We start from the raw sequence: 26903 nt of genomic DNA, 5'->3' as shown, positions 1-26903 counted from the left end.
CAAAGGCATCAGCAGCCAGAAGCAATAATCCAGCAAATAATCTGTAAATCCTGTATGGTCCCTTTAATTAGCACTGGTGAGAGGTCGTCTAGGCTATCTAGGACATGTTTAGCTGGTTGTGGTTAAGACAGTGCGTTGGCTGCAGCGTTAAGTACCAAAATGGTGTCTATGCCTTTAAATTAGCGTTGCACACTGTTCTAACGCATATTCTCCTTACTTTACATGCTGCCGGCATTTATTACCTGCGCCTGAGCAAACCCCATTACCAAGATGGCGTCTTGCGCACATCACGTGGAACTTCAGGAGGCTGTGTAGTGCTGAAACAAGAGCGCTACATGGCCGTATTTCTGGCCCAAAATTTTGAAAATTAAAAAAATTATTTTTCCCTTCTGTCTCTTTTTATTTCACTTCCTTTAAACTATTGCCATTATAAATTCCTATATCTGAAGTGCTACCACTGGCCAGAGGGTTTAATTAAACCATGACAAGTTTACATAAGCAGTTTCCATTATAAATGTGGACACAGGAGTTTATAAAGGAAATATAAAAATAAGGACAAAATATATCAACAACAACAACTACTTGCATTTATATAGCACCTTTAACGTAGTAAAGTCCCAAGGAGCTTCGCAGGAGCAATTTTCAAACAAAATTTGACACCGAGTCACATAAGGAGATATTAGGACAGGTGGCCAAAAGCTTGGTCATAGAGGTAGGTTTTAAGGAGCTTCTTAAAAGAGGAGAGAGAGATAGAGAGGCAGAGAGGTTTAGGGAGGGAATTCCAGAGTTTAGGGCCTGGGCAACTGAAGGCATGGACGCCAATGGTGGAGTGATTAAAATCGGGGATGCGCAAGAGGCAAGAATTGGAGCAGCGCAGAGATCTCAGAGGGTTGTAGGGTTGTGGGAGGTTTCAGAGATGGGGAAGGGCAAGGCCCTGGAGGGATTCGAAAACAAGGATGAGAATTTTAAAATTGAGGTGCTGCTGGACCAGGGCCAATGTAGGTCAGCGAGCACAGGGGTGATGGATGAATGGGACTTGGTGCGAGTTAGGATATGGGCAGCAGAGTTTTGGATAAGCTCAAGTTTATGGAGGGTGGAAGATGGGAGTCCGACCAGGAGAGCATTGGAATAGTCAAGTCTAGAGGTAACAAAGGCATGGATGAGGGTTTCAGCAGCCGATGAGCTAAGGCTGGGGCGGAGATGGGCGATGTTACGGAGGTGGAAGTAGGCGATCTTGGTGATGGAGCGGATATGTGGTCAGAAGCTGATCTCAGGGTCAAATAGGACGCCAAGGTTGCGAACGGTCTGGTTCAGCCTCAGACAGTGGTCAGGGAGAGGGACGGAGTCAATGGCTAGGGAACAGAGTGGCGGGGATTGAAGACAATGGCTTCAGTCTTCCCAATATTTAGTTGGATGAAATTTGTTCATCCACTTTAAAATGGGGGCAGAATTATGTCTGCATGCCTTGGTGTGGCTAATCCTGTTTCACATGAAGACTGCACTTGGTCTTGACATCCTGTGTGCAATGCCACAGAAGATCGACCAATATGGTACAAATGCATGAAGAAAGTGTGGCTCAGTGGATAAATGCACCATGTGGTGTGATTATTGAGCCATGTGGACCAAAAAAGAGCTCTGGATTAGTCCCTGTACTGTGCTGATCTCAGCAGGAGCAGCAAGAGATACTACAATTAGCCTTAGTGCCTTCGGACTAAGGAAGAAAAAAAAAAGCCAGTATTCTTCCTAATGATTATTATCCAATGATCACTGCTAGCAAGAAAGCACATAAGGATGTTAGGCTTTGGGCTCGGTTGTGATGGTCAAACAGTTTGCCCACATGCACTGCCCAGCTCATCCATGAAAAATGGCCACTTAGGTAAGGAAACTGAAGGAATTGTACCGCAGCACACATCACTGCCCTCAGCAGAAGTGGGGAGATAGCTGAAAAAAAAGAAAGCAATAAATAAATGAAGGATACCTGCTCAGGTTTCAAGTGAGTTACAATTTCCCGGCTCTGCACGTGTTCCTGAAATGCCTGATGAAATGACATTTTCCCAGAATCCACAGTGATTGTCAGCACTGAATCATATGCCTTCTGCAGCTTGGAGTTGTTCACCAGCACTGGGTAGGGGGTGTTTTGGTATGGGAGACTGTAAAGAAGAGCATCGTATGGTATAAACACGTAGCTGCCATCGGTCATCTGCATGTCATGGGCAACTTCCAAAAGGTGTTTCTGTTCCCCACCTCCAATAAGAACTGAGTGCATACACATGATTATCACTGAAAAACATACAGAAGGGTTTTGTTATCAAGCTGTTATTGTGGGGTAAAGATTCATAGTTCTATCTTGTTTTTGGAAAAAAATGTATATCACCCAAACAGACTGGTATCTATGCGTCTTTTGTTAAGTTTTGATAATCTAATACAATTCTTTGCAATGCTTGGATCATTCTTTATATAACAGTGATTTATTTAGCTAATCTTATCTAATTTCCCTTCAGTAGGTTTATTTTATCGAAAAACCTCGGTGAAAGGCCAAGGTCCATAATGCAGACACTACCAAAAGTGACAAGAATAAGGGAGAAGATGAGTTAAGGAAGAACCTTGCATTCATTTAACACCTTATCACATCCTCAGCATGTCTCAATGAAGGAATTATTGACGTGTAGTCACTGTTGTTATCTAGTCAAATGTATTGAGGGCCTGGGAAAGAATGCATTGGAATAGAAGAAGGTGGGCTGAGTCTTAACTTCGATACAGTGAGAATGCACAAAGTAAGCAGAGTGTTTTGGACTATTGCAAAATGACTTCAAGTTTTGTAGCCCATTGTGTATTAATGATAAGAGGCTCTATGTTAACCAGAACTGAAATGCAGATTTCCTGGTAGGAATTCAACACATTTTGGCGTTTAATACCCTTTGTGCAAAACTGGTTAGCGCAGTCCATTAAATTCTTGTTGCAGCATTTTATTGCAGTCATTAACCGGTTTAAAATATGCATTTTAAACAGGTTAATGACTGCAATAAATTGGCACAGACAGGAATTTAATGGCAGACACTATAGGCCTGATGTTAGGAGGGAGGCAGGTTGCCAGCAGGGGGTCGACTGAGCGCGTGGGTAACCCGGCCAGTAAAATCGGTGGGTTCCCCACGCGATCGTAAGTAAATTGAAGCCACTTACCTTGGCTTCCGGGTTTCGCGCTGGAAAGCTGCACAGTGGGCGGACTGTGCACCCACATCATAGGCTGTCAGCTGGAGGAGCCCTATTTAAAGGGGCAGTCCTCCACTGACAGATGCTGCAGAAAGGAGCCAAAATTACAGCATGGAGCAGACCAGGGGGAAGGCTGCACCCAGGTTTAATGATGCCTCACTCCAGGTCTTACTGGATGGGGTGAGGAGGGGGAGGACAGAGATCTTCTCCCCGACGGACAGGAGGAAGTGGCCTACCTCTGCCACCACAAAGGACTGGCTCGAGGCGGCAGAGGAGGTCACCAGCACCACCAACATATCACGCACCTGCATACAGTGCAGGAGGTGCTTCAATGACCTAAGTAGGTCAGCTGAAGTGAGTACACTTACTCATTCCCCTACACTCCGTCTGCCACATCACCGCCCCCACCCCACATCTCCTTCTGCACTGCCAACACTACTCTGTCACATCACTCCTCACACCCACTCAAAGCTCATCCTCATCTTACCTGCACTCACCTCCCCAGTACTCATCCCGCCACTACCACTCAACCCAATCCTCATACAATCTCATGGCTCTGTCTCATACTCACCCTCTCGTGAATATCTTTCACCGTCAGCCTCACCCCACCTGCCACTACCTGTGCTGCGGCCACAGGGCATGCATCACGTATGTGTAGTAGGAAGCGTAAGGCAAACGTGTCGTGAGCATGAAGGGGATGCACAAGGGTGTTTGAGGGTTTGTCATGGTTTTTACTTATATTTGATTTCTGATCAACTCACATTACATATTATATTGTCACCACTACTGCCACGTCTTGGCCATTCATGACTGGCTTGTGCAATAATGCCCTTTCCTGAGGTTCTCCATGAACTCCCTTGATGCCACCCACTGGGTCACCCTACAGTGGGTGTATGTGTAGTTGCACGACTACTTTGTGCAGGTGCCTGTTACGCAGCACTGTGTTGTGTAGCTCCACGTGGCGGAGGTGGACGGCGTGCCTGGCGAGGCTGGTGATGTTGCTAGTCCTCCAATGGAGTGATGAATGCAGCAATGGACCCCCCCCCCCCCTCATCCTGACGGTGTGAGTGTGAGGGGGTCCTCAAAGTAGGTAAATGTGTTTGGACTGTAGGGTTTAGGGTATGATTTAATAATTTGGAGTGTGGAGACAACAGTGTGGCAGGCAAAACTTTGTCTGAGGTGACAGAGTGCCATGATGCAATGAATGAGGGTTTACCCCCGCATCTGTTAAATGGACCTTTGCAGCTGCCACTGGCTGCTGGCTGCAACACGTCTGCTTAAACAGGGAGCGTTTCCCCCAGCATGGGAAACACGCTCTGGGTAGTCCAAAATTCGAATCCTCCTAAAATCTCCAACTAATGAGGTCTGTAAACGACTTCAAGTACCCAGATAATGATCTTAAGTGGGATCCCACCGGCTTTGATTGCCGGAGGGAGTCCTGCATGCGGGGGCTGCGCGCACACCGATTCGCGTCATTGGGGAACCCGGAAGTGGGTGGGTTGGAGCCGGGCTCCGGACCCACTCCGGGAATCCCCAATTTTAGGAGCCCCCCCCAACCACGAACGCACCCGCTCGGCCATCCAAAAATTGACCCCCATGAATTTGCCCCCTGATGCAGAATTTCATACATTGGGGGCATAGGTCAGGAATTCAGGAACAGATTGTAATGCCCCTTGGGATTTAATGCCCATTAATTTTAATGAATGAAAGATCTTGGGGGGCTTTCTGACCTGTGTGGCCAAATTCCCAATATGCGCACCCAGTGATGAAGCTCTGCACTGGGAACGTGAATTCGTAAAATCTACCCTTTATTGTGAATGTGTTGTTGCACTAAAAATAATACAGCGAGGGAATGAAATCCCCTAATTTTTAGTTACCTAGACCATTTATGTTAGATCATTGTCTTTTACTGTGGACATAAAGCAAAACTCAACCCCATGCAAACATATTGATGTGACATGAGCTAATCTGACATTTCCTTCACTATTGCAACCAGTCCCAGGGCTTTAGCAGACATAGGAACAAAAGGGTAATTTCCTCAATCCCATGCTCATGGGAAGCAAAGAACAGAAATAGAGTTACAACACCATAGTGCCTATTTTCCAACCTGTGCTCTCTTCAACTGCCAGTTGTTGAATTTACCCAATAAGGACAGCAACAGGCCATTTGGCCCCTCAAGTGAAGAACAATGGTTCAGGACACCACCAATAAAATAAATAGGCAACATAAATCAAAAAGTACCAATCAGGTGATACCAAGTATGGGTTTTAAAAACCTCAGTTTTATAAAAGGAAGGGAACACTGATGGAAATGAGGAATACCGCAGTTTTAAGGTTCTAGGAAAGAATAAGAGATGGTGTGATAAGAACCCAGTGAGGTGGAAATGCATGTAGAATGTTATATTTTGAGTTTTGGAGGAACAATAGAGGAAGGTTCAGAAAAACAATAATCATGGGGATTGTCAATAAAGTAGAGGAAACAAGAATGCCTTTATTATTCACCCAGCAGTCTCATCTACTGGCCCTCGGAGAGTACTTCACATAGTGGCAGCCTCTAGTAACTTGCCCAAGTGACAGTCTCAGCAGGGCTACGGGAGCAGGACTAATTTGATAGCTCTTTCAAAAGAGCTTGCACAGGTATAATGGGCTCAATGGCCTCCTTCTGTGCTGTATGATTATTCTATGATTGATACAATGATAAATTGAGTAGTGATGAAGGATCTGCACAATCTTCTACTGTTAAGGCTCTCTAGAGCATTCAAAGATCAGCAATGTTCTAATAGATTACAGATTGTAAACTTCTACTGATTATTTCAATCCCAGATAACAATTTATACATACTGCGAAGTTTGTCGACAGTTTTTATTTTCTCTAGAACTTTTCTGACACTCCCAGGTTCATTGCCCATTGGCAACACAATTCCCACTGGCAGGCCTTGTTCCCTAAGGGCACTAGCCACTTTCGCAGCTGTATCCACCCAAATATCTTCAGTTGATGAGATGATGGCTACATGGGCCCATCGGAAGTATTTCATCACAGTGAAGAGAACTTTTGCTGGAGATGGTAGAGTTCTTGCAAATGTTGGGTAATTTGTAGCATCATCCAGTTCATAGTTTATACAAGCCCATGAAAATATGATTCTATTCCAATTTTTTCCCAGAAGGGAAGCAGCATCACAGTAGCCTGGATTTGATGGACCAATGAATCCAGATGCCAGTTCTGGATACTTAAGAAAAGCAGCCAAAGCTTTGGAGGTCTGACAGTCTTCATTTAATATCACATAATCAAAGTGGTTGCCAAGATTTAAAGACGAATCCTTGTTGATTCGATCAATAGCTAATTGAGCAGCAACATTTGGAAGAGCTTTAGCAAAAATAGGGTCACATGCCCAGGGTCCTATGACCCCCACCTTGTATGTCATACAATGTACTGAACAAGGAAGAGTTAACACTACCAGAATGATCCAATACAATAGGAATGGTGACACTGAATAAGATGCAAACCGTTGATTTTTGGTGTCAATCCATATTGGATGATTTGATAATTTCAACATAAAGCTATAGAAATGAGAGCAATGGTGTAGCATGGCTATCCTACAGCAGTCCAGGCAAATCAGTAGGAAGGATGCATTTAAAACTTAATCCAAATTCTTTCAGAAGTGGTTGCAGACGTCCTGCAAAAAAAGACATAGGTTTATTCTTCCTGTGCATCCCTACACATTCTCCCTCACCATCACAGTCCTTCTTGTTTGTATTTTGTTGATACTATTATGGCATTGTTCCTCTTGATCTTTCTAAGCTCCAAATAGACAATCCTACATGTTCTTCCTCTTTCTTATATCTTCACTATGCTGAAATCAATGGCTGATTCTGTACTGCCATGCTCCCAGTGGAGATTAGCACTCAGAGGAAGCACATTGTGAGAACCATCCATCAATTTTAATGGATCTAAAATCTTGGTCTGTGCATCTGTGATTTCTTCAATGCTTCTTCTAGGAGTAAAGCTCCTTGACGGGAGTAGGGAATTGGCCCTCAAGATCTCCTACTTCAATTTGTTCCTTTCGAAGATCTCAAATCTATGAAAGTTCATATTTCCCTCAGTCTTTTCTTCCTCCTTTAATCCTCAGACTCTTAAAATTCAAGTTTAGGCATCACCTAACAACTAAGATTTGATTTATCTCAGCTTCTTTCCTACATTTTTTGACTTTTGTGGTATCCTGCACTGTTGACCATTAGCTTTCACCTAGGTTTCTCACTACAACAAAATCTAACATTTTAAATGCTAGTGCAGTGCATTACATAGACTTCTATTATCTCCGTACGATACCACACCTCATTTACTGTCATAATCTTTGATAATTTCTATAAATTAAATTGGTTCGATAAATATAAATTTGAATAACTTTGATCCACTTTGAAATCAGGCAAACTAGATCCAATTTGGATAAAATTCTAAAAATGATCTGCCAGTACAGACATGAACTCTTGCAATTAATGCTTATATACTAATTCTGTAAGAAGTACTGTACAAAATCATTCTGCAAAATCTCTCACACATTATACAACTGAATACACCTCATACATTGTACGATTGAATACATCTCACACTTGGTACAACTGAACACACAATGTACATTGTACAATTGAATAAATAAAAAAAAATCCCAAGAGGTTAGAGAAAGAAACAGAAAAAAGCAATTATTGAACCTTAATATGACAAGTTGAAGTGAACCCAGACTTATTGGAATTCTGTTCATTTATATACTAATCTCACAGTTATTGTTATTCTAACTGCTGAAACTAAACTGCAACCCACGTATACACCTTATTAAGTACAACTTGCTGTATCTATGCCAAAACTGGATTATTCCACCAATCTCAAATTTGAATTTTATTCATTTTGCTATAAGTGACCTTTAAAATAGTGAATAGAAATCTAAACTTACCAATTTTTAGGCTGAAGAAATGAGAACGTTACTTTCCCTCATTCTCAGTTTAACGAGGTCTAAGGCTTTGGATACTGATCTGATTAAATCCTATCACATCAGCCTTCTTATCACTTTGTACCATATAACATTAATAACACACGTTCCTCATTCTTTTCCTTCCCATTATGCCAATCTTAGCCGTACGTGTCAAAAACATTTATCTAGAAGATTTATTTATTTTCCTACAAACAGTGGGAACAAACAGTTGCAAAGTAAATGGTTAGCACTTTGGACAGTACAGATTGCAGCTTACAGGCAGTGTTATGGACAAAGAATAGTAAATCCTTTAAACTGATATGTACAGACAGTGACGTGGACAAGGAATAGTAAATCCTTTAAACTGATATGTACCAGAGCTGTGTATTTCACTGACCTACATAGAATGACCTTAAGGTTATGTTTCAATTGTCCAGAAATGCTAAATCCCAGTGCAGGACAGCATAGTTTTACTTAGGGAAAAGTCAATGGAGAATGAGAAGAAAATGAACAAGGGCTGCCAATTGATATGAGTAGAAAAACTGTAAATGAAAAAATAAAAAATCAATAATTGAGTAACTTGTGCATTTTACACTGTATGCACACACTTTCTGTGAACTTAAGACAATTTACTGTCATAAATGGAATTTTAAAAAACATTATATGGTTGTACAATTCTTCCAGATATTTCTTTGTCAATTTCAGATGAATTGGAGATGTGAACTGTGCCGTGTACAATGGCCACAAGGAGAACCTGATGCCCAGACGGTGGGTAATAGTGTGACATAATTTATTCTCAGGTGGAAATGCTTTAGTAGATTCCATTCAAGATATTATCTAGACACAACTTGCACTGAATTGGAAGTAATTTACATGATTAAAATGTAACAATTGGATATTATGTGGTGAAACTCATGGGTGGTGAAGGGGTTGGCTCAGAGAGTGGAATGCATGGCTGTAGAGTCAGGTTGCGAGGAAGTGAAGAGATAAAGGGGGTAATTTTGACCTACCTCGCCAGGCGGGAATCCCACGGGATCGGGTGGAATGCCAGTTTTAAGCCCCACCCAATATTACTCACCACTGACTTCAATGGAGAGTAAAATCGGGTGGGGTAAAACCAGCGTTGTACCCAATCGCATCAGTTTCCCAACAGGTGGATTAGGTTAAAATTGCCCCCAAAGAGTCAGATGGGACCAGGAATGGGCAGCTGCAGAGTCATGCTTGGTAAGACTGGGGATGCTGAAGAGTCAGGGAGTGAGAAAATGATTTGCAGAGTTGAGTCTAGATCTGACAGTCAGTACACTCAGCAGTAGCAAAACAAAATCAGCAGAGGAGGCAAGTGCAAACTATATCTGCAGATGGGAAAGTCAATATACTCACCAAAACAAAATCAGGAGTGGAGGTGAGTCCAGGAATCAGCCCATAAATGGGAGCTTTCTTTCTTATGGTTTTAGGATCTGATTGGTCCCTGTTAGGCACTTGATGGAAAATGCCACATGGCTAGCTGGACCAATCAGAATGCCAAGAAGGTTTTGGTTGAGGAGAGTTGCCATTATTTTCTATTTCATTTGCAGATAAGTATAAAAATCACAAAGATCTAGTTTTTTTTCCATTTTACAAGTCCAGATTTATTTAGCTAGGAAGCTTCTACAGTCAACAGATGAGACATAGCAAATATAATTGTTACATTCACAAAACTTGCTGTACAAATCGTGGTCTTTACTAAACTGTAATCTAACATCAAAGTTGACAACTCATTTTTCTCCGCTTTGTGAGGTGCCAAATATAATCATCATCTTTTTCACAACGTTACAAAGATTACTCATTTTACAAAGTGTCCTGTGCTATAGATCTGGTCCCATCACCTAGGTTTCTCAATTAAAGAAATCACAGACCATCAGGCAAAAATAAGAGTCCCCAATGTTGAATTCTTGTAGAAAATGCATATCTATAGGTGGCATGACTTCATTGATGAAATGACTGGTACAGTTCCAAGGAAGCATTGTTATTGATTTGTGAAAAGCAAATAAATGAGAACTACAGACTGTTTTCTTACAGGTATTATGAAGTGGACAAACAAATTTATATATTATTAAGAAATCTTTCATAGGGCATCCAATTCCTGTCCATAAACCTTATTTCCTGTTGTCATGAGTTTTGGTCATGCTCCTGTGCCAACATTTCTCACTCAATTTTGCTATGTCAACTGCCAGAATGTAGTTGCAGGCTCTGGCCACTAGATGGCTGTCAAATGAGTTTCTGAAGTCTCTTCGCCAACTCATTTCCACCTTGTGTATAAAAAAATTACAATCATCAACTGACCATGGGAAACACCATAGGTAATTTACTAGTTGTATTATAAAGGAGTTAATATTATTTCAACAGGGGAAAAAAATCACTATAAATATAAAACAATTTATGAAAAAATGTACATTTTATATTTAAACAATGTAAGAACATAAGAAATAGGAGCAGAATTAGGTCATAAGGCCCCTCGAGCCTGCTCCGCCATTCAACAAGATTAGGGCTGGTCTTCTACCTCAACTCCACTTTCATGCCCTATCCCCATATCCCTTGATTCCCTTAGTGTCCAAAAATCTATCAATCTCAATCTTGAATATATTCAACGACTGAGCATCCACAGCCCTCTGGGGTAGAGAATTCCAAAGATTCACAACCCTCTGAGTAAAGAAATTTTTCCTCATCTCAGTCCTAAATGGCCAACCTCTTATCTTGAGACTATGACCCCTAGTTTTAGACTCTCCAGCCAGAGGAAACAGCCTCTCAGCATTTACCATTTCAAGCCCGCTAAGAATTTTATACGTTTCAATGAGATCACCCCTCATTCTTCTAAACTCCAGAGAATATAGGCCCATTTTACTCACTCTCTCCTCATAGGACAACCCTCCCATCCCAGGAATCCATCTAGCGAACCTTTGTTGCACCCCATCTAAGGCAAGTATATTCTTTCCTAGGTAAGGAGACCAAACCTGTACTTAGCCCTACTCTCCAGGTGTGGTCTCACCAGAGCCCTTTATAATTGCAGCAAGACCTTCTTACTCTTATACTCCAACCCCCTTGCAATAAAGGCTAACATACCATTTGCCTTCCTAATTGCTTGCCGTACCTGCATGTTAAATTTCTGTAATTCATGTACAAGGACACCCAAATCCCTCTCACTACCAACATATCTTAGTCTCTCACCTTTTAAAAAATATTCTGCTTTTCTATTCTTCCTACCAAAGTGGATAATTTCACATTTCCCCACATTATATTCCATCTGCCTTCTCGCCTTCACTTAACCTGTCTATATCCCTTTGCAGCCTCTTTGCGTCCTCCTCACAGCTTGCTTTGTATCGTCAGCAAACTTGGATACATTATGCTCGGTCCCCTCATCTGCATTAATATATATTGTAAACAGCTGAGGCCTAAGCACTGATCCTTGAGGCACCTCACTGGTTACAACCTGCCAACCTGAAAATGACCTGCTTAGTCCTACTCTCTGTTTTCTGTCCGTTAACCAATCCTCAATCCATACCATATCACGTCATCCATATCACCCCTAATCCCATGAGCACTAATCTTGCGTAACAACCTCTTGTGTGACACCTTATCGAATGCCTTTTGAAAATCCAAATATACTACATCCACAGGTTCCCCCTTATCTACCCTGCTAGTTACACCCTCAAAAAACTCTAATAGATTTGTCAAACACAATTTCTCTTTCATAAAACCGTGGTGACTCCGCCTAATCATATTATGATTTTCTAAGTGCCCCGTTACTACGTCCTTAATAATAGATTCTAGCATTTCCCCTCTACTGATGTCAGGCTAACAGGCCTATGGTTCCCAGTTTTCTCTCTCCCTCTCTTAAATAGCATTTGCTACCTTCCAATCCACAGGGACCATTCTAGAATCTAGGGAATTCTGGAAGATCAAAACCAATGACTGCAGCCATCTCTTTTAAAACCCTAGGATATAGGCCATCAGGTCCAGGGGATTTGTCGGCTTTTAGTCCCATTACACAAAGCTACTAAAAGGTTCATCAAGCTTTCATAGAAGTGCATTAAACTATGGAATATGGAAGCTCCTACTAGCATCATTAAATAGAGATACACTTGTTAATGTTTCATAAGCAGCAGGAAATCCCGTCAGTTGCAACCTGCATTTCTGTGTCTTTGGGCAACTATCCCTCCCTCAATGCATGCTACATTTGAAAGTACAATTCAATGATAAATCCAAGCAGATGTTAATGCATTTGCTGGGAAACCACAGATCAGGACAAAGTGCACTCAGAAAATGAAAGATTTCATATGAATTTCATCTCCTCTAAATTGATTTATTAATACAACCTAAAATATTGCGCAACTTATTTATGTAAGGTTGGAATATTTAAAAGGATACTATCTTCATATAAATGTGATTGGCAAATCTTTTTTAATAACAGAGAAGAGCCAGATGAGCTATGCCTAATTTTTGTCACGTTGACTCAATGCACAAATGTCAAGATTGTTTTGACAAGATTTATGCTCATAGGCTTATTAGCAAATGAAAAATTGCTTTTCATGAAGCCGATACCTCTATAGTTCTATCTATTGTTCCTCTGTTTGTTTTGTTCAGTCCTGAAACTGTGGAGATAAAAGCCATGGGCTGAATTTTCTTACAGATATGTGTCGTATTTTTATGATGGTAACTATATGATAGTGAGCATTCCTACTCAATGCCAAGCTATATGTGTGGTTTTTCCATATTCCTGTATGGCAAGTTACTGTCGATGGTAAATTACGCACTCCAATGGAATGTAACATACAGATCAGATTAAATAGCAACTTGAATTTATATAGTGCATTTAATGTAGAAAGACGCCCCAAAGTGGTACACGGAGGCGTAATCAAAACATGGATGCCAAGCCAAAGAAGGGGATATTAGGAGAGGTGACCAGAAGCTTGGTTAAAGGGTTGGTTTTAAGAAGGCTCTTAAAAGAGGTGAGGGATGTGGAGAGGCAAAGGGGTATGGGGATGGAATTCCAGAATGTGGCATCTAGGCAGCTGAAGGCATGGGTGCTAATGGTGGAGCAAGAGGGAAGAGTCAGAGGAAGGGGGAGGTGTTGTAGGGTTGGAGGAGGTTACAGAGATAAGAAGGGACGATGCCGTGAATGGGATTTAAACATGAGGAGGAGAATTTTAATTTGTAGGTATTGGGGGACCAGGAGTCAACATAACTCAGCGAGAACAGGGTGATGATGGGTGAGTGAAACTTGGTGCGGGATTGGGTGCAGGCAACAGAGTTTGGACTTCGGTCTTCCCATTGTTTAGCTGGAGGAAATTGCAGCTCATCCATCTTAACAACTGGAAATGACAAATGTGTCTTAATATCTGCCGATTGTAAAAGCTGGAAAACGATGTATAAAATCACATCAAATGGAAACCATGTCTCAGGGAGCTTGAACATCTCTATTTATGTATTAAAAAGTGTATAAAAAACAAAGGAAAATGGTGGACCCCACAAGCAAGATTGGTCATCCAAATATCTTGAATAAAACAGCCAATTTCCAAAATAATGTGGGATGCAGAGGGTTGTAGAGCTCTCAATGATCTAAAAAGGATGATCAGGATGAAGATGGATCATAATAATTGTGCTTCAGTGCCAGGATGCGCACCATGAACCTCCATGCTGACCCCACCAAGGATCGTGGGATCAGGGGGACATCTCGTGATTTTATACAAAAGAATAGAGATGTTCAAGCTCCCTGAAGCATGAGATGTCTCCCCTATGGGTTTTTGGCTCCAAGCGATGGTGCTTCTTGAACAGAATATTGCTACAGTCATTGGAGGTTCACCTTGAGGTAATTCTGCAGTGGAAGTGGCCTCTGATCAAATTTCTTCATAACATGGCATTTTCCAGATTCCTCAAAATCTCCTAGCACATTTCTTTTAAAACTCTGTAAATATCATGACATATTTGATTTTTTTTTGAAGTGCTGTATTTGTATTTAAAGTGCCCTAACGTGCACACTTTTGTGGACAAGCTTCAGAAAAGGGAAGCCAGGAGCAAATTACCCTTTAAATGGAACATTTATACTGGTGAAACATTCTAGTAAGTGGTTTTGCAACACAGGTGCAATTGCTGCATACTGCAGAAGCTTTTCCATATGTATTACATAAGAACATAAGAAATAGGAGTAGGAGTAGGCCAATCGGTCCCTCGAGCCTGCTCTGCCATTCTGTACGATCATGGCTGATCTGATCCTAACCTCAAATCTAAATTCATGTCCAATTTCCTGCCCGCTCCCCGTAACCCCTAATTCCCTTTACTTCCAGGAAACTGTCTATTTCTGTTTTAAATTTATTTAATGATGTAGCTTCCACAGCTACCTGGGCCAGCAAATTCCACAGTCCTACTACCCTCTGAGTGAAGAAGTTTCTCCTCATCTCAGTTTTGAAAGAGCAGCCCCTTATCCTAAGATTATGCCCCTTAGTTCTAGTTTCACCCATCCTTGGGAACATCCTTACGCATCCACCCGATCAAGCCCCTTCACAATCTTATATGTTTCAATAAGATCCCTCTCATTCTTCTGAACTCCAATGAGTAGAGTCCCAATCAACTCAACCTCTCCTCATATGTCCACCCCCTCATCCCCGGGATTAACCGAGTGAACCTTCTTTGTACTGCCTCGAGAGCAAGTATGTCTTTTCTTAAGTATGGACACCAAAACTGTGCAGTATTCCAGGTGCGGTCTCACCAATACCTTATATAACTGCAGCAATACCTCCCTGTTTTTATATTCTATCCCCCTAGCAATAAACGCCAACATTCCGTTGGCCTTCTTGATCACCTGCTGCACCTGCATACTAACTTTTTGATTTTCTTGCACTAGAACCCCCAGATCCCTTTGTACTGCAGTACTTTCCAGTTTCTCGCCATTAAGATAATAACTTGCTCTCTGATTTTTCCTGCCAAAGTGCATAACCTCACATTTTCCAATATTGTATTGCATCTGCCGAATCTCCGCCCACTCACCCAGCCTGTCTATATCCCCTTTAGGTTTTTTATGTCCTCATCACTCTCTACTTTCCCTCCCATCTTTGTATCAACTGCAAACTTTGATATGTTACACTCGGTCCCCTCCTCCAAATCGTTAATATAGATCGTAAAGAGTTGGGGACCCAGCACCAACCCCTGCGGAACACCACTGGCTACTGGTTGCCAGTCCGAGAATGAACCATTTATCCCAACTCTCTGCTTCCTGTTAGATAACCAATCCTCCACCCATGCCAGAATATTACCCCCAATCCAGTGATTCTTTATCTTGAGCAACAATCTTTTATGTGGCATCTTGTCGAATGCCTTCTGGAAGTCTAAATACACTACGTCCACTGGTTCCCCTTTATCCACCCTGTACGTTATGTCCTCAAAGAACTCAAGCAAATTTGTCAGACATGACTTCCCCTTCATAAAGCCATGCTGACTTTGTCCTATTAAATTATGTTTATCCAAATGTTCCGCTACTGTTTCCTTAATAATAGACTCCAAAATTTTACCCACCACAGATGTTAGGCTAACTGGTCTATAATTTCCAGCCTTCTGCCTACTACCCTTTTTAAATAAGGGTGTTACATTAGGAGTTTTCCAATCTACCGAGACCTTTGCCGAGTCCAGAGAATTTTGGAAAATTATTAGCAAAGCATCCACAATCCCTACTGCCACTTCCCTCAAGACCCTAGGATGTAAGCCATCAGGTCCAGGGGACTTATCCGCCTTGAGTCCCATTAATTTACTGAGTTCCAATTCCTTAGTGATTTTAATCGTATTAAGTTCCTCTCCCCCTAGAGCCCCCTGTTTGTCCAGTGTTGGGATATTCTTAGTGTCCTCTACCGTAAAGACTGAAACAAAATATTTGTTCAGCATTTTTGCCATCTCCATGTTTCCCACCATTATTGCAGGATTGATTCCATAACATCCGAAACATAAAAACAAGTGGACATGTGCAATTGTTTTTAAGTCGCTACTCATAATTGACTACTGCACCAAGATAGTCAACCTGAGGAAAATTTTATGACAGCAAAAACTAAACTAGATGCCAGAAGCATGAGATGTAGCCCATAGTTCAAGGTTGTTAAAAAATTTATGTCAGCCCTACGGAAAAATGCGAGGTGAGACATTTTGGTAGGAAGAATGAGGACAACTAAAGGGCACAATTCCAAAAAGGGGTACAGGGACAGAGATATCCGGGAGTATATGTACACAAATCGTTGAAGGTGGCAGGACAGGTTGAGAAAGTGGTTAAAAAAGCATGCGGGATCCTGGGCTTTATAAATAGAGGCATAGAGTACAAAAGCAAGGAAGTCATGATGAACCTTTATAAAACACTGGTTCGGCCACAATTGGAGTATTGTGTCCAATTCAGGGCACCACACTTTAGGAAAGATGTGAAGGCCTCAGAGAGAGTGCGGAAGAGATTTACTAGAAAGATTCCAGGGATGAGGGACTTTAGTTACATGAATAGACTGGAGAAGCTAGGGTTGATCGCCTTGGAACAGAGACGGTTGCGAGGAGATTTGATAGAGATAATCAAAATCATGAAGGGTCCAGATAGAGTAGATAAAGAGAAACTGTTCCCATTGGCAAAAGGGTCAAGAACCAGAGGAATTTTTTTTATTCATTCATGGGATGTGGGCATCGCTGGCGAGGCCAGCATTTATTGCCCACTCCTAATTAGGAACATAGGAACAGGAGAAAGCCATTCAGCCCCTCGTGCCTGCTCCGCCATTTGATAAGATCATGGCTGATCTGTGATCTAACTCCAAATACCTGCCTTTGGCCCATATCCCTGAATACCTTTGGTTGCCAAAAAGCTAGCTATCTCAGATTTAAATTTAGCAATTGAGCTAGTATCAATTGCCGTTTGCGGAAGAGAGTTCCAAACTTCTACCACCCTTTGTGTGTAGAAATGTTTTCTAATCTCGCTCCTGAAAGGTCTGGCTCTAATTTTTAGACTGTGCCCCCTACTCCTAAAATCCCCAACCAGCAGAAATAGTTTCTCTCTATCCACCCTATCCGTTCCCCTTAATATCTTATAAACTTCGATCAGATCACCCCTTAACCTTCGAAACTCTAGAGAATACAACCCCAATTTGTATAATCTCTTCTCGTAACTTAACCCTTGAAGTCCGGGTATCATTCTAGTAAACCTACGCTGCACTCCCTCCAAGGTCAATATGTCCTTCCGAAGGTGCGGTGCCCAGAACTGCTCACAGTACTCCAGGTGCGGTCTAACCAAGGTTTTGTATAGCTGCAGCATAACTTCTGCCCCTTTGTACTCTAGTCCTCTAGATATAAAGGCCAGCATTCCATTAGCCTTCTTTGATTATTTTCTGCACCTGTTTATGACACTTCAATGATCTATGTACCTGAACCTCTAAGTCCCTTTGGACATCCACTGTTTTTAACTTTTTACCATTTAGAAAGTACCCTGTTCTATCCTTATTTGATCCAAAGTGGATGACCTCACATTTGTCCACATTGAATTCCATTTGCCACAGTTTTGCCCATTCACCTAATCTATCAATATCCCTTTGTAATTTTATGTTTTCATCTACACTGCTTACAATGCCACCAATCTTTGTGTCATCGGCAAACTTAGATATGAGACTTTCTATGCCTTCATCTAAGTCGTTAATAAATATTGTGAACAATTGAGGCCCCAAGACAGATCCCTGCGGGACTCCACCAGTCACATCCTGCCAATGTGAGTACCTACCCATTATCCCTACTCTCTGTCGCCTTTCGCTCAGCCAACTTCCTAACCAAGTCCATACTTTTCCCTCGATTCCATGGACTTCTATCTTAGCTAACAGTCTCTTATGTGGGACCTTATCAAATGCCTTCTGGAAGTCCATATAAATAACATCCATTGACATTCCCCTGTCCACTACTTTAGTCACCTCTTCAAAAAATTCAATCAGGTTTGTCAGGCATGACATACCTTTCACAAATCCATGCTGGCTCTCTCTGATTAACTGAAAATTCTCGAGGTGTTCAGTCACCCTATCCTTAATTATAGACTCCAGCATTTTCCTCACAACGGATGTTAGGCTAACTGGTCTATAATTCCCCGGTTTCCCTCTCTCTCCTTTCATAAAAAGCAGAGTGACATGTGCAATTTTCCAATCCAGAGGGACAGTTCCGGAATCTAGAGAACTTTGAAAGATTATAGTTAGGGCATCCGCAATGTGCTCACCTACTTCCTTTAATTGCCCTTGAGAAGGTGGTGGTGAGCTGCCTTCTTGAACCACTGCAGTCCGTTTGGTGAAGATTCTCCCACAGTGCTGTTAGATAGGGAGTTCCAGGGTTTTGACCCAGCGATGATGAAGGAACGGTGATATATTTCCAAGTCGGGATGGTGTGTGACTTGGAGGGGAACGTGCACGTGGTGTTGTTCCCATGTGCCTGCTGCCCTTGTCCTTCTAGATAGTAGAGGTCGCAGGTTTGGGAGGTGCTGTCGAAGAAGCCTTGGCGAGTTGCTGCAGTGCATCCCATAGATGGTACACACTGAAGCCACGGTGCGCCATAGATTTAAGGTGCTTGGCAAAAGAACCAAAGACCACATGAGGAAAAACATTTTTACACAGCAAGTGGTTAGGATCTGGAATGCACTGCCTGAGGGGTTGGTGAAGGCAGATTCAATCGTGGCTTTCAAAAGGGAATTGGATAAGTGCGCGAAGAGAAAAAATTTGCAAGGCTATGGGGATAGGGCGGGGGAGTGGGACTAGCTGGATTACTCTTGCAGAGAGCCGGCACAGACTCGATGGGCTGAATAGCCTCCTTCCGAGCTGTAACCTTTCTATGATTCTATACTGTTTAATACAAAACACACCAGCAAACTAAAGTAATGAGATAAGTGTGTGTATATTTAAAAAGTGCAACTGATTTTTCAGAGTTAAAGGCGACAATCTTGAAATGAGGCACAGATATGGCATGTTTCCCGTATCTAGTGCAGTGGTCAGGGAGATTCCACACAGGCAGCCGTCAGCAAAGTTGACAGCAGTGGACTTGCAGGCTGCTGAGCCACTGGTGTCAGCCTCTGGTGGGCTTGGGCCAAGCCCCCATTCTGTATGGCTCCCAGAAGCAGTAGAGTAAAATAGAAAAACTGCAAACGCTGGAAGTTCGAAATAAAAAAACAGTAAATGCTGGAAATATACAACACGGTCAGCATCTGTAAAGAAAAATGGCTGGTTTAGACCAGAGACATAGAAAACTCAAAGAGCCATTCAGCCCCTCAAACCTGTTCCACCATTCAATGAGATCATGGCTAATCTATATCTTAACTCCATCTACCAGCCTTGGTTCCATTACCCTTACCTAACAAAAATCTATCAATCTCAGTTTTGAAATTTTCAACTGACCCGGTCTCAACTGCTTTTTGGGGGAGAGAGTTACAGATTTCTACAACCCTTTGTGTGAAGAAATGCTTCCAGACATCACCCCTAGCTCTAATTTTAAGGTTAGGCCCCTTGTTCTAGACTCCCTCACCAGAGGAAATAGTTTATCTCTATCTACCCTAACAAATCCTTCAATCACGGTTGCTGGAAGTAAACATACTCCATGTTTGTAGAAATCACTGTCCATCAGTCACAACATTCAACTCACCCTCACTTCTAAACAGTCACCTGTAGCTTTCAAAAAGGTAATACAGCCACCTAAAAAAAATTTTCCTGTGATTTGTTAAATACATCATCTGGTTTTCACTCCTTTATTCAACAATGATTTTTTGTTTTACGTCTTCTGCCTTCCTCTCATCCCCCACCCCACATATCATCGCCTTGACAACGCGCAGTTATCAGTGCGGAACTGGAGTTGACGGTCGGAGTTTCCCAGCGCCCGAGGAGGGAGATTCATCAGCGCTGCACACCGGAAGTGGAAACACGCGCAGCTTCTGTTTGGGGTTTAAACTGGTGGCGGAGGAGCAGATACTTTAACTGGCGGGGGACTGGCGCAGGCTGGAGGCCTGGGCTGCTAGCGTTTCATGGCCGGGTCTCTGGTGAGTAGAAGATATATTGAACTCATTATCGGTGAACTCCGCACCCATCCCGGTTTATGAGCCCGTCCCTGATGAATCAGCCCGGCCTCCCCTCCCACTGTGGGTTTGTGCCGTTAGCATCTGTGTGGGTACTTTTTTTTTAAATGTTCATTTTTTCCCCCCTTTTGATATATCTTCAGGGAAAGGGAATAATTGGATAGCTCAGAGGGCCGGCAAAGGCACGATGGGCCGAAGGGCCGCCTTCTGTGCTCTATGATTATATATATATATCTTCCCTTGCCAGGTGGATGACTGGGAGCAGGTTGTCTACTCAGTTATCTAAATTCTCCTCTGTAACTTAATGCGAGAAAGTAAGCTTCCACCACCCCCCCCCACCCCCCCCCCCCCACCTAAATTATGACTTGCAGGGTAGTGGGTGGCTTCTACTGAAGTCGGTATGGTGGTGGCTGATGGTGAGGCTGAAATTGAGAACTTGGTGTATGTACAAGTTTCCTACTACTTGCAACGTGGTGTGTTGCAGTTCCAGCACAGTGTGTCTTACTACTGTAGTAATGGAGTAGAGCTTTAGAGTTGAGTGAACAAATTATTTCATGCTGGTTCATTAACCACAGCCTGGTAGTATAGCTGAACTGTGGTATAATGGTTTTAGAGTAGTGTTTGCTTTTTATAGATAATTCATTTTATTTATGTGTATATATATATATATACATTCATTTAAAAAAACTTCTCATTTTCAGGACTTCAAAACTCATGTGGACCAGGCATGCAGGGCAGCAGATGAGTTTGTCAACATTTATTATGAAACCATGGACAAAAGGAGGAGAGTAAGTACTGTTTGGGATCTCACTTTGCCAGTAATGTGTTTTCATACCTGTATATGGTTTTCCTTTCCCCTCCTATCTATAATCCTGCAATTCAAGCTATTTTGTAAAGGTGCTAAATACTGTATGTCCTAATTAAGGACTTTTTTAACTGAAAGAATCGCAGGAATGTTCATCTTTAGTGAGGTGAAGGAGTGGTTGAACAGATTAATAGCTGCAGAGTATTGTGGTGAATGGAGGGCTGAAGGTCAGGCAGCTGGCAGCTTGAAATTGTAAGTGACTTGGGAGAGAATTTCTTCCAGGTGTGGATATAAAAGGAAGTGGTTTTGCAGGGGGATGTGGCTGGTAAGGGTATAAGGATGTAGGTGGAGGTAGCCTTATCTGATGGAGACTATGGAAATAGGGAGGTGATGTGAGATGGCAAGGTTGAAGGGGTGGTTTATATGGAGGGAGAGGTTCAGGGAGGACTGGAGGGTAATAAATTCTGAGGAAAGAAGGCAAGGTGAGTTAAGGTGGAAATTGAAATCGCAGAGGATGAAAAGTCAATTGCAGAGGCTGAAAGAGTGGATTGCAGAATTGGTGCAATAAATGTGATTATGTATAGGAGGCTTTTTGATATTGTTTAATGTGTAAACAGCCTCTCCAGGCTTATCTTTCTTTCTAAGACTGTTGGCAGTTCTGAAGAATTTTGTGATCCCTGAGCTACCAGTTTTTAAGATTTGACCTCACTTAACATGTGAAATATCCAATCAGCATGTTATAACAGTACTGCTACTGCAGTCTTGGGAGTAACTTATTATTTTATAATACATTTTATTAAAAATGCATTTTAAAAAAAAATTGCTGTCTCTCTTCCTTCCTCATTCTGTCTTCTCATAATTTTACATTATTTATAGCTCATTGTCTATATTTTAACTTTTTTTGGTGTTTTTTTTTTAGTTAATTATTTAAATTAATTTGTTTTTCTGTATCTCCAACGTTCCACTATCCATTCTGGAGCTGGGACCCATGTCCTAAAAATAGATACTTAAATGGCTGAAAACTTGCCCTGTGACTTTTTATGGTTCAGGACATTGTATTTTCACCTGGCTATGCCACTGAAATGCTAGGCCAAATCTCATATTGGATGCTACAGCTCCTCAATGAGTTATCTCACGAATGGTCTTAAGGGAGTGGGAGTTGCTAAAATTAGTATCTGGTCAGTAGTACCCAAATGTTTGGCATATATTTAAGTTACCATTTATCACAGATTGATAAGATTAACAAAATAACGTTGCTTTATAACTTTGTCATCAGCTTTTGCATTTTGATCATTTTTTTCTCCTGCATTTTATTCTTTTACATAGGTATTGACCAAATTGTACCTGGATACAGCGACCTTAGTGTGGAATGGCAATGCAATATCAGGCCATCAAGCACTCACTGAATTTTTCGAAATGTTGCCTTCTAGTGATTTCCAAGTAAATATGCTGGACTGTCAGCCGGTTCATGGTATGCTTCAGTTACACCTGACAATAATTGTATCAAATAATATGTTTTGAAATGTTAAATCCCTAATATCTGTATCATTTATCTAGCAGTAGGTCTGAGTACTTTTCAAATTTGGACTATATTTTTGTTATCTGTAATACCAAAGGCATTAGAAAAATGGTTGTGTAGATTGTCAGTGGATTGTGTGATCATTTCTTTAGCATTCTTCCCCTTCACCTGCAGAAAAAAAATAAAAATTGCATTTCTTTGGGGGGGGGGGGAAGAAACAGTATTTGGAAGGCACAAACATAACTACCCTATATTCTTTCTATTTTTATTTAGCTTAATTTCTGTCCAGTTTATCATATTTGCCTCTTTTTAAAAAAAAAAAATACTTGTTTTTCTCTGCCTCCTGGATTCACTCATCTGTTTCGGAGATGGTGTCAATGTTGAAAACATTGTCCTTTGACTGGCTACAAAGTCATGAACTAGTCTGTCATTGATTCAACTCTTCTAATGTCAGATACTTAGGTGCTCGTGTTTCAGTTACCTGTCTCTAACACCAATAGGCTAATTTGTTTGAGTGATGGGTCTATATTTGACTTGTTTTCTGTTTGCTATAACAGGGTGATTACAGACTGCAGCTCTCCCACAGCATACTTCTAAGGTGTTTTATCAAGATAAACTGCCATGGACATTTTATCATGTTTATACACAAGGGAGTAATAGTTGTCCTGTCTGCCATCTTAATTTTTTTTCTTTTACAACCGACAGAGAAGCTTTTTATCTTGTCTGTGCTGGATTTGAAACTGGCTGCAAAGATGAAAGGAGCCACTGCATTTTTCCCTTCTCTCTCCCCTTACACTAACCTGAACATTTTAAATTGTCGCACATGAATTTTTCATTGTGTTCTGTAAGGCATTGTGGGATGGCAGCTTGATGTTTTTTTTGTTTGCTTTATTTTGCAACATGCTTTTCAGATTTGTCAGTGTATTAAAGCCCTGGTATCAAACGTTGGCTGTCCGAGGGAGGTTCAGTCTGCATTAACGAAGAGGGAATTCAAATTTAATGCCAGGATTTATAATGAAAGCAGAATGACTTTTAAGTCAATATTTCCATTATGTAATGTTCTTCTACCATTCTACCTGTTGCTTTAAAGAAAGATACATTCCATCCCTTTTTGTAAAATTGTGTGTCTGGTCCCTGAATAAATGTTAGCTTTGTGATTGTGCTACTTGAAGGTTATTGGATGTGTTACTGGATTCATTTTGGGATTTACCTATGATTTAATGAAGCTGCTTTTTTTTTTCCCCCTTTTTTTTATTTAGAGCAAGCTACTCAAGGGCAGACCACTGTGCTTGTGATCACCTGCGGAACGGTAAAATTTGATGGAAATAAACAACGGTACTTCAATCAAAATTTCTTACTCACAGCACAAGTAACCCCCCAAAATACAGTGTGGAAAATCGCAAGTGATTGCTTCCGCTTCCAGGATTGGGCCAGTTAACTCCTGACTTTAATAGAGGAGTACGCTGAATTGATGCTGTTTTGGATTTAATTCTGGAAGTAAACTGTGAAAAAGGTGAAAGAATAAACTATGCAGGAATTGTGTGAAGCGTTGTGACCAGAGTGGCTGAAGGAGGGGAAAGGAAAACATGGTTCAGCCTCTCGGAGAGAAGCATATAGCTGCCACATCTGATACAATATTCACTTTGTTTTATGGATGGTACTTAGCAAAGGCACATTCTGAAGTCTGAATCTGTAGGCTGTAGTTTTAATCTGAAATCTGACACTCTTATTAATGTTTTCACTTTGCATACTATACTGTTTGAAACAGACTTCAATAAACAAACAATTAGAATGTGTTTTGTGTAGCTTATATATTAGATTTTGTATTCATGCTTTGCACTTTTTTTTTCCTCGCTCTAGTTTTCTCCCCACCTGTGCTGGGATATCGAACCAAGAGTAGGCCATTCAGCAACTTAAGCCTGTTCCACGCATGGTTGCATTGGTGCTGGTCACCCTTGGTCGGCCCCTTGTCCTAGTGGACATTCCTCACGTGTGTTTAGAGAGTGAGCGTTGGTAGGCTTTTTGATCCTGATATTGTCCTCGCATGAATTTTGTGTGTGCTTTCCAGCAGGATTGTCCTTACTTAGCCTAGAGTACGGAGGTCCTGTCATCTCACATGATCAGCTAACTTAACAGACTGGGAATTCAGCTTAGGACCTTCCTGGTTTATATGACTCAGGCCCATGCTACATACTGAGACTCCACCTTAGCTGAAGTGATAATAGTGGGCTGGGTGAGGAACTGTAACAGTGATTTTTTGTTTTAGTAGAATATGGCAATTATTTTGTAAGTGGGGAGAAAGATTTTTGATTGAACAACAGTGGAAAATAACCAAATGTAGAAAAAGAAACTTAACCAATGAGGAACAAGAAAATTGACTTGACAGCCACAATCTAAAAAACAGATTCCATGAACACAACAAACAGAATAAATATTATAAAGATTATCACTCCACCTAGTGGCATTATTTTGAGATGGGTTTTGTTTTTTCCCCTGTTATAATACTCATTATCCTTTTGGCTTGTCACTCCAGTCTAGCAACCACAGAAGAATGCCAACATTACTCATTTTGCAGTACCTGGGATTCATACTGTGCTAAGTACTAACCACTAATTTTCATCTAATGCAACACTAAAGTTTGGGATCTGAATAGATTGTGACCGTTTCAGCTTTGATGGTATAGCCCCTAATGTTTATAGCGGGCACGTTTGTGCAAATGTGATTTGCCTGCGGTGACTGGTATAATGGTAGCATTAAAAATCATTTCAATTACAGTTGCCAGAGAGAGGATAGTAGAGTGGTGATGCTGGCATGAACAATTCAGTTAAAAATGACATCCTTGCTCATTATTAAGAGGCATTGGCTGGACGGAGAAGTTGAGAGAATGAAAGACATGAATAGGATTCAGTCTGTGATTTCAAATCTCATTGAAATAATGGACTGAAAGCATATTGTTACTTTTAAAAATGCATTCACACGGGAGTGAATACATCAACTCCTCAGCGGACAGTTAAAACTCATGCTGCAACCTGTGATAACGATAAGCTGTAATATCAATAAAAACAAAAATGTTGAAAAAACAGATGGGCTCATGTTTAAGATGACTATACATTACAAATTTTATTACAAACAGCAATAATTTAACCAGTGATTTAATCTGTTTCATTTAAGCTGATGGACTGTAGGCATAAATTCACTGGAAAGGTAAAAGAGTTCTTGATTTGTTTTGGCCAGTCTGCCCGAAATAAATGGAGCGTTTAAGATGCTATAACCAACAACTTTGAAATTGATAATGAAAATGGATAATGATTATCGCCTTTTTGGCCGATATAAGTGACGACCCATTTTAAACGTGGATATTTTAAGTGGTGGAGACTGTTGATTTTCTGCAGTGGGATAAAAATTTTGGCAAAAGTGGGGTATGGGAGTTTGATTTTGTTTTGAAATTTGATGGATGGTATTTACTTAAAAATCTCACACTCAGAGCAGGGAAATTATAAGCTTCACATTTTAAACAGGAGGTGGAATCTAAAACCACCAGAGGTATTCAAACGCACTAGCTGGTGGAAAATTAAAAAGATGAGTTAGATGGCCTGAATAACCTCCCTCGTTTAACTCTTTTTCAATAGAAACCCTCACTCCTAACACATGTTGGATGATTCCGGGAGTTTTTGCCTCAGCTACCCAACTCAGAAGACCATTCCACATATCAATCACTGCATGAAGTGTCTCCCACAGGACTTCTGCACTTGACTTTTACTAATTTGTACCTCTTGCTTTGTCCTACAATCATGGTTCAACTTGGAAATAATTAACCTTTTCTATTCCACTTGGTGGTATATAACTATAAAGTCCTCTTCCATGTGCCTGCTTTCAAGGCTGAAGTCAATTTTTGTAAACTCTCCTTACAACGTAGTCATCTGACACTAGGAATCCACTTCATAGCCCTCTGTATCAGTTTCAGGGCTTAGATGAAACAATAACATGTTTGATTGCATTTACACATCACTGGTATATTTTTCCTATTTGTTTCTTTTCCTTTAGTGGTCTATTATGCTTGTCTCTGATACCATATATCTATTCAATATATTAAAATTCTTGCATGCAGCATGTACTTTGTGTTGTCGTACTGCTTCCTGTGTCACCGATTTCTCAAGCCTTTCATGACTGGTAACCCCTGGGTGTTAGCCTATGTATTACTATATATGCTTACTTTTCAATATTCCTAATGCTAAGTGGTGCTGCTGTTCCTGCACAGCCCATTTTTGCAGAAGGCTATATTTGAATTTAATTTTAATTCTTGTGAAGTTTACCTAATACCTCCACCTTAG

At 41.2% G+C, this 26903-nt stretch overlaps 2 protein-coding genes and 1 long non-coding RNA gene across 3 annotated transcripts in view; 1 reads left to right on the top strand and 2 right to left on the bottom strand.

The window, feature by feature from the left end:
- Window positions 1–6877, bottom strand: part of LOC137332750 (retinal guanylyl cyclase 2-like) — a 51050-nt gene extending 44173 nt beyond the window's left edge. The window contains exons 1-2 of the mRNA XM_067996687.1: window positions 6051–6877; window positions 1979–2280 (exon numbers count right to left, since the gene is read on the bottom strand). Of these exons, the coding sequence (XP_067852788.1) occupies window positions 1979–2280; window positions 6051–6795 (1047 nt within the window). The 5' untranslated portion in view covers window positions 6796–6877. The remainder of the gene's footprint in view (window positions 1–1978; window positions 2281–6050) is intronic.
- A 2909-nt stretch (window positions 6878–9786) lies between these two features.
- LOC137333071 (uncharacterized) lies at window positions 9787–19968 on the bottom strand. Its single transcript, XR_010965792.1, has 3 exons — window positions 19822–19968; window positions 18413–19387; window positions 9787–10460 (listed from the first exon to the last, which is right to left on the bottom strand). It is a non-coding gene; the product is annotated as an uncharacterized lncRNA (long non-coding RNA).
- Window positions 19969–20059: 91 nt separating this feature from the next.
- On the top strand, window positions 20060–25654 carry nxt2 (nuclear transport factor 2-like export factor 2). Its single transcript, XM_067997171.1, has 4 exons — window positions 20060–20212; window positions 20950–21036; window positions 22380–22524; window positions 23832–25654. The coding sequence occupies exons 1-4, from the start codon at window positions 20198–20200 to the stop codon at window positions 24008–24010; spliced, it is 426 nt and encodes a 141-aa protein (XP_067853272.1). The 5' UTR covers window positions 20060–20197; the 3' UTR covers window positions 24011–25654.
- The last annotated feature ends 1249 nt before the right edge of the window (window positions 25655–26903 follow it).

Source organism: Heptranchias perlo, chromosome 15 (assembly GCF_035084215.1).
Source record: "Heptranchias perlo isolate sHepPer1 chromosome 15, sHepPer1.hap1, whole genome shotgun sequence".
Classification (NCBI taxonomy): domain Eukaryota; kingdom Metazoa; phylum Chordata; class Chondrichthyes; order Hexanchiformes; family Hexanchidae; genus Heptranchias; species Heptranchias perlo.
The sequence above is the reverse complement of the archived record's forward strand: the minus strand, read 5'-3'. Positions and strand labels throughout refer to the sequence as shown.

Bases quoted from the DNA above. Each gene is read 5' to 3' on its own strand.
- nxt2 (XM_067997171.1), top strand. The intron at 21,037-22,379 runs GTAAGTACTGTT...TCTTTTACATAG, and splicing joins CCATGGACAAAAGGAGGAGA to GTATTGACCAAATTGTACCT. The intron at 22,525-23,831 runs GTATGCTTCAGT...TTTTTTATTTAG, and splicing joins GGACTGTCAGCCGGTTCATG to AGCAAGCTACTCAAGGGCAG.